We start from the raw sequence: 7,005 nt of genomic DNA, 5'->3' as shown, positions 1-7,005 counted from the left end.
AAGGAAAATTCTTGAGAGTGGTCGCCGGGGCATATAGGGCCACAGCAACAGAGGCTCTAGAGGCAGAGCTCGGCGTCGAACCGTTAGACCTACACACCGATACACTCACCTACCTAGCGACAGCCAGGGCGATAAAATCAAAGACGCTACAAAGCATCGAAGGAAGGACCGCAGTAATTCTTCGAGCCGGTAGAAGAAGAGGAAGGACTCCACAGCCAAATAGTCCCTTTCAAACCCTGAAGAAGTGGGTAGAGAGTAAGGCCAGGGAAATTAACGTGGTGCTGAGTCTAGAGGGTGACCAGAAAGACTCCCGGTCGGCTAAGAAAAGTCTGATGAAGGAAATGTATCGAAAATGGGATGAAAGATGGGAGAAAGGGGTAAAAGGTGCCCACAGTCGATCACTCCAACCAAAGCTGAACAGGAAAACATGCAAAGTCCATCGTGGACTACGGAAACACCTGTCAGCGCTGATCGTCCAACTCAGGACAGGACAAATCGGCTTCAATGCTTTCCTCTACAAGAGAAGAGTGCCCGGGGTTGACAGCCCTCTCTGTTTACAGTGTGAGAGCGGAGAGGAGATGACGGTGGAACACGTTATACTGAAATGCCGGCGGTGGAACGAGCTACGAGCAAGAGTCATTAGGAACAACACTGGGGACTCCCTAGCCGCGATACTCAGCACAAGACAAGGGTGCCTTGAGGCGGCCCGCCTAGTCCTGGCCACAGACCTGCTGGCACAGTACAGGAACTACAGAGAGGTGGGGGAGGAGGGCGACGAAGGAGAGATAGCAACAAGGGACGAAGAGGAAGAGATGGAGAGGGAGGGAGAGAGCGAACAAGAGCGGGAGTAAGCAAGGAGGGATAGGGAAGAGAGAACCGTCTTCATAGGCCCGCGAAGGGTGATTACTGGACGTTAAAAGGAATTAATAATAATAATAATCTAGAGCTATAGATCTCTTTCTACTTTATTCTACTGTATTACTCTATTCCTAGAGTACTATAGAGCTATAAATTACTCTATCGTTATGTAACTCCTTACGTATCTTAGTCTCGACTTACTTTTCTCTTAAATCTCTTTCCGGTTCCGTCTTCTGCCTTATACAGGATACCCTATAGGTTAGTTCCTGATATACTCTCTCTATACTTTATATATAACTATATAAGGTAGGTTATTCTTACTCTTATATCCCTATAGAGCCTATTAAGTATTCTTCGTAATACTATTAATATTATTTTTCTACTTACTAAATACTAGTTTAATAACGCGCTCTAATTAGTTAATTTTAATTTATTAATATTACGTAATCTTATTAAAATAGAGCTCTCTAATTAGTTAGATTAGGATTATATAATTAATATATACGAAATATAGTATTAGGTGACTAAAAGCGGGTAGCGTCCGTTAGCGCGAGACGGCGCCTTAGTATATATGCGAAATACACACCCCTGTGTGCGAAATACCTCTTACCCTACATACCAGAGCTAGTCCTGTTCAGGAAAACTGCCAGTCGCGATATTCGGGTGAGCCCTCCACAAGCTCTCTCAGGTACTCTGTACACAGGCAGCGTGGCAAGTTGTAGAAGAATAGCACTTCAGAATCCTCCTCTTAACGACGGCCTATCTTCTTGTGCGATGAGACATGAAAGGCCCTGGGGAAAGGCGTTGCGGCACTACTGGCCATCAAAGACCCATGGACCTGTACCAGGTAGACTGCAGAGTCGGATAGTATTAGTACGACGGCTAACACGAACTCTGCCTAGGCGGCGGGCGCGGCTTAGGCGTGAGTGGTGCATTCATGGGGCCCGGGGCTCCTAAGGCCTTGGAGGGGAGGGCGATTGGGCGTTGCAGTCCTGGCTTCCCCATGTCCACGGCCTCCCAAAGCAAGCAGACCGTGGCTGCGGATTTGACATTCCTCGGACATGCTGCATCTCTGAGACAAGTCACCCTCCCACACGAATCATTCCCCATTCAAGAGTGCTACAGCCATGCCAGACTGCGTGCTCAGACTCAATCTGTCCACTTATGGAGGAGCTTCGGGCGGCGGGAAGAAGAATGTCGCGGCAAGGTGGAAAGGGTTTACAGCGTAAGCGAAAAACTGGCACCTCGACGGACTGGATTCAACCCTGCTTCCTCCACCCTCTTTGTGAACGTGTTAGGTCCATGGCTTGAGTATTTATCCCTTTCCTGTCCACGGGCAGCTCTGTTTGCTTTCTCGACCTCTCTTCCACTCGTTCTTACATAGGCTGCACTCTGAGCGAAGTTGGGCTCATTCCGTCCTCTGCCGTCTGCCTCGTTCACTCCCATTCTCTATTGATAATCTTTCGGTCTTGAATACAGTGGAAGCCGTGCTCGAGAGCCGCCAGAAGACAGCTTAATCCCACCATGCGATCCCTTCTTTTCACTGCAGCCGTGGCTGTCCTCGCCCGCCTTGCTATCACACAAACAATTGACCCGAATTCGGTTCCTCTTTCCACCAGGCGTAAGTGACCAGACCAACCGTCCAATCCAGTCACAGACACTGACATGCTATGACAGAGGCCTGGTGTAACTCGCAAATCTCACAATGCCCGCTGATCTGTCTGCAAGAGGAGGGCAACTCGGCTGGCACAGACTCCAACACCTGTGACGCTACCAGCCTCACTTACAGCTGTGTCTGCTCAAACGGCCTCGCTCCCAATGCCTCCGAGTACTCTCAAACCCTTCCGTATTATATCTGCACCCAGTACAACTCGGATTGTCAAGCTGCCTGTGGCAACAACAACGATTGTGCTGCTGCATGTGTCCAAGATCATCCGTGTGGAGCAACCAACCCTACAAGAGTCAATACAAGCACAATCACCACTATGCCAGCCACAAGCACTACCGCAGGCGCTGCTGCTTCGACTGCTTCTGACGGAGTAATATACACTGGCTTTGGTGGTGGTGCAGCTGCCACTACGGCGGCCTCTGCTGGCTCAGGGAGCTCGGCTGCTACAAGGGTATTCCTGGACGTTGGCCAGATCTATGGACTGGGACTGTTGTGCGCAGGTATCTTCGCTGGATTTACCTTCATGCTCTAAAGTTCGAGCTGTGGTGCATTCGTACCGAATCCGAGCGCAGTCCGTATCAGCTAACATACTATGCTCCCATTCTCGGTGATTCTTAGCGGCTTAATGCTTGCATCGTTGTTGAGTGGGCTTTAGTTGGAGCGAAAAGTTTGTGATGAGCGAGCATCTGTTTGGCATTGGCGCTGGAATAGGTATATTAGGATACGCATCTCGGGCAGGCATCCATGTTTTGGCGGATTACTCGATCATTTCGTCTCGGAATAGAGCTATGAGGTTCTCCTCAAGAAATTACTGCAATAATAATAGTATTAATACAACTCCTGAAAGAGCATGGGAGACCTCAACCTGTATCTTGCTCTCAACTTTGCGGCGGTCATCTCTTCTCTGGTTGCCGTGACAACGACTGTGTTGACCGGGCCGGAATTTATCCGACGCCGCCTCCTCAGACTCACTCCCAATCGCGTTCGCCGGAATTCCTTTGATTGCGAGTTGTCAACCAGATTCAACCACAAGCAATGAGGTTGTCCATGAATATCGATACCCCATGCTAGTCAATCTTTAGGATGGCTACTTATGCTACGCCGACACCTGCTGTCTTTGCTTCCAGTCTCAGCAACTCTCGTCGATCGCACCTCCGAACCACGACGCGACTCGCAACAACCCGCAGTCAGCCATCGACGCATGTGACCACTGCAGCGTCCGATTTTCAGTCTGCTCGAAACATGACCGGCGACAGCTCTGATGATGAGGAGCTTGCCCCCATAAAGCTCAGTGCAGAAGCGCAGGCTATATTAGGAGAAGTTGACTCGCAGTCGGGAACGAACAAGGAAAATTGGGCGCCAGAGGTCCAAAATGCGAAGGCGATGGGCGAACCACACCGAGAGGGCAGAGGCACTCCCATTGATATACTCAGGAAGTCTAGCCCGCTCCATCACAGGGATGGTAGCCCTGCTCCACGCCTCGTTCGAGTCACTGCGGGCGCTCGTCCTGGACCACATGTGATCTTGGGAAGGGATGGATCGTTCATGTACAAAATCCACGAAAGATCAGCTGCGCGTTTTCATCCAGAATCCCACGACTCACAAACCCCCGCCCCACGGATACGGCGGATTCGCATAAGCGACTCAAGGCGTCTGTCAAGATCGCCACCCTCCAAGCAAGCATCCGACTCAGCCCAGCAGCAACAGCCGCTGGGAGACGCACCCCAATCCTCCGGCCGTTCCCACAGCCCGCAGTCTCATGAACCTCACAGCAGCCCGGAAGAGGAAGGTGCTGCAATACCGTCCACAACCAGGCGATCCCGACGAGGTGAAGAGAATGGGGCTCAGAGTACGATGCGAGTCCGACGTGTAGGGGGCGCCTTGCTGAACAGACCTGTAAGGAGAGGAATGGTGCGCCGCCAGAGCGAAGAGGAGGACGTAAGCTTGGAGCACCAAGAAGGCGAACGCTCGAGAACTCCCGAGATCGAAATGGGTCGCAGAGCCAAAGAACCTGATCTGGAAGATTTACCGGATGATTTACTCGCCCTTCAAGGCAGTCCAAAACGGGTCAGACCATCTCAAATCTCGTACAAGCCGATATCGCCCGAGCAGCCCAAGGAACAACCCCAGGATCAGCAACAGGAGCAAGCAATTCCCGATCCAGCACCATCGAGACCTGCATCTGTCCACGGGTCTGCTCTACCAACGCCTGGCACTCGTGAGTCGCAGCCGTCGTCGAAAACTTCCAGTAACCAAAGGAATCCAATCTTCAAAATCCCTCCTTTACCATCACACCCCTCAGCACAAGATCAAGAAAATGAACCACCGCCAACTTTTCGAAGAGCAAAAGCCACCTCTGCAATTCTGGAGGTGCATGAAGACGAGCCTCATTTGGACCAGAAACAGGCAGACCCTGTACCGCCACAGTCCTCCCCGTCCCGACAACCACTAGCAGCCAGATCGAACAATGTTGCCCATAGACCGGCTCCTGCTCCACCGCCAAAGATGTCCATTCTAGATGCAGCCACTTCGAATGCAGGATCTAGAAACAAGAAATCGGTCCATTACGTTCTGAATGGGAAGACGTACAGGCGGCTTGACTGCATAGGGCGAGGAGGGTCTTCCAGGGTCTTCCGAATCATGGCGGAGAACTACAAGATCTTTGCCTTGAAAAGGGTAAATCTCGAGGAGGCTGATATGGCAGCAATAGCTGGATACAAGGGTGAAATTGATCTGTTGAAGAAACTCGAAAATGTGGACAGAGTCATCCGCCTATATGATTACGAAGTCAATGAGGAGAAAGGCGTGTTGAACGTGATGATGGAACTGGGTGAATCCGACTTCAACAAAATGCTCAACGAGCAGCTGAAGGCCGATAACGCCAAACTGGACATCACCTTCACGCGACACTATTGGAAGGAGATGCTAGAATGTGTCCAGGCAGTCCATGACTATGACATTGTTCATTCCGACCTCAAGCCGGCGAATTTCCTGCTGGTGAAAGGACAGCTCAAGCTGATTGATTTTGGAATCGCCAACGCCATCCAGGACGACACAGTCAATGTGCACCGCGAAAATCAGATCGGAACTCCCAACTACATGAGCCCCGAGTCTCTGGTATGCCACACCCCAGCAACGGGATCCGCACCCGGGACGAAACTGCTGAAACTGGGCAAACCTAGCGATGTCTGGAGTCTAGGCTGCATCCTATACCAAATGACATACGGGCAGCCACCATTTGCACACATCGCCAAACAATTTGAACGGATCATGAGTATCCCGAACCCGAAAGTCGAGATTCAATTTCCCAACACGGGCATTGGCGGAGCAGTTGTGCCCTTCGGGCTGATCAAGACATTAAGGCGCTGTCTCACGCGTGAGCAATCTCTGCGGCCTACTATCAAGGAACTCCTGAACGAGTCAGACCCATTTCTCAACCCGGTTGCGATCAGTCCTGATATGCTGGGTCGGGTCATTGGGAACGTTGTCGGCTACTGTCGGCGGAGAGAAGAAGCGATGAGAGCGAGAGGCGAGATCACTGCCGCAGAAGGGGTTAGTTGTCTCCCCAAGGATGAGGAGATGAAAGGATGGCCTTTGGCATTTTACGAAAAGTTGAGACAGGCGCAGGAAGAGGGCACAGCCTGGTAGTGGCTTAGTGGTTTTCTCCGCGCACATTGGTCATACTGCTTGCTTTCAAAGGCAGGGCTAAGCAGTTTCAGTCGCTTGTTTGGATACAGATTCATGCTCCAAGCGCGGATCGAGGGAAGGTGTTGGTTGCCCTCCATGTATAGGGCAGAGAGGACATTGGATTTTCACTGTCGATTCGAAGTTTTTTTGGCTTTGGCTTTGGCTTTGGCATTGGCAATTTGGCGGCTGTTGTGGGTTTCCCCCTGGGCACCGGCCCAAGAGTAGGATCACTTGAGGGTTTAGACTCCTGTTGGTTTGGCTTGTTGCGTTGCGTGCGTTCGAGCGATGGCGATAGCGATGGCGATAGCGATAGCGAGTCCAATTCCGATTCCGGATAAAAGGCGAAAGGACACCACGAGCATGAATGACCATTGATCATTCATTTATTCATTACTACTACTTCTGCTGCTACTTCTGCTGCTGCTGCTGCTGTATCTGTCAGTGCATTTATCTGATTCTTATGAAGCCTGAGCCTTAGAGCTTAGAGCCTTAGAGCCTAGAGCCCTAGAGCATAGAGCCCTAGAGCATAGAGCCGACGACTTCGACCTGCGCATCTATCATCTATCATCTACATATCATCTATCCTGGCCGGTCCATCTGTATTCTGCTATACGCTATTTATACATCATGCACCATGCATCATGCACCATGCCACGGCCAGACGAGTCTCATCGTGGGCAGCTACAACAGCGCGGAACTCGACACATTTCTCTTGGAGACTCGGCATCCTTGCTACAGTAACAAACGAAAACAAACATGAACATAGCTGGGTCCATGATACCGTAGCATCA

The 7,005-nt window shown here is 51.0% G+C and overlaps 2 protein-coding genes across 2 annotated transcripts; both read left to right on the top strand.

The window, feature by feature from the left end:
- Positions 1–2,382: 2,382 nt before the first annotated feature.
- Positions 2,383–3,059, top strand: A1O3_04077 (uncharacterized protein; the record flags this gene model as incomplete). The annotated part of the gene is made up of 2 exons (XM_007734208.1): positions 2,383–2,479; positions 2,536–3,059. 2 exons carry the CDS (start codon positions 2,383–2,385, stop codon positions 3,057–3,059), a joined length of 621 nt encoding a protein of 206 aa, XP_007732398.1.
- A 710-nt stretch (positions 3,060–3,769) lies between these two features.
- A1O3_04076 (TTK protein kinase) lies at positions 3,770–6,175 on the top strand (the record flags this gene model as incomplete). Its single annotated transcript, XM_007734207.1, has 1 exon — positions 3,770–6,175. The coding sequence occupies one exon, from the start codon at positions 3,770–3,772 to the stop codon at positions 6,173–6,175; it is 2,406 nt and encodes an 801-aa protein (XP_007732397.1).
- Between the last annotated feature and the right edge of the window lie 830 nt (positions 6,176–7,005).

The sequence above is a fragment of the Capronia epimyces genome, assembly GCF_000585565.1.
Source record: "Capronia epimyces CBS 606.96 chromosome Unknown aczIQ-supercont1.3, whole genome shotgun sequence".
Taxonomy (NCBI): Eukaryota; Fungi; Ascomycota; class Eurotiomycetes; order Chaetothyriales; family Herpotrichiellaceae; genus Capronia; species Capronia epimyces.
Note: the sequence above shows the minus strand (reverse complement) of the source record. Positions and strands in the feature narration are given on the sequence as shown.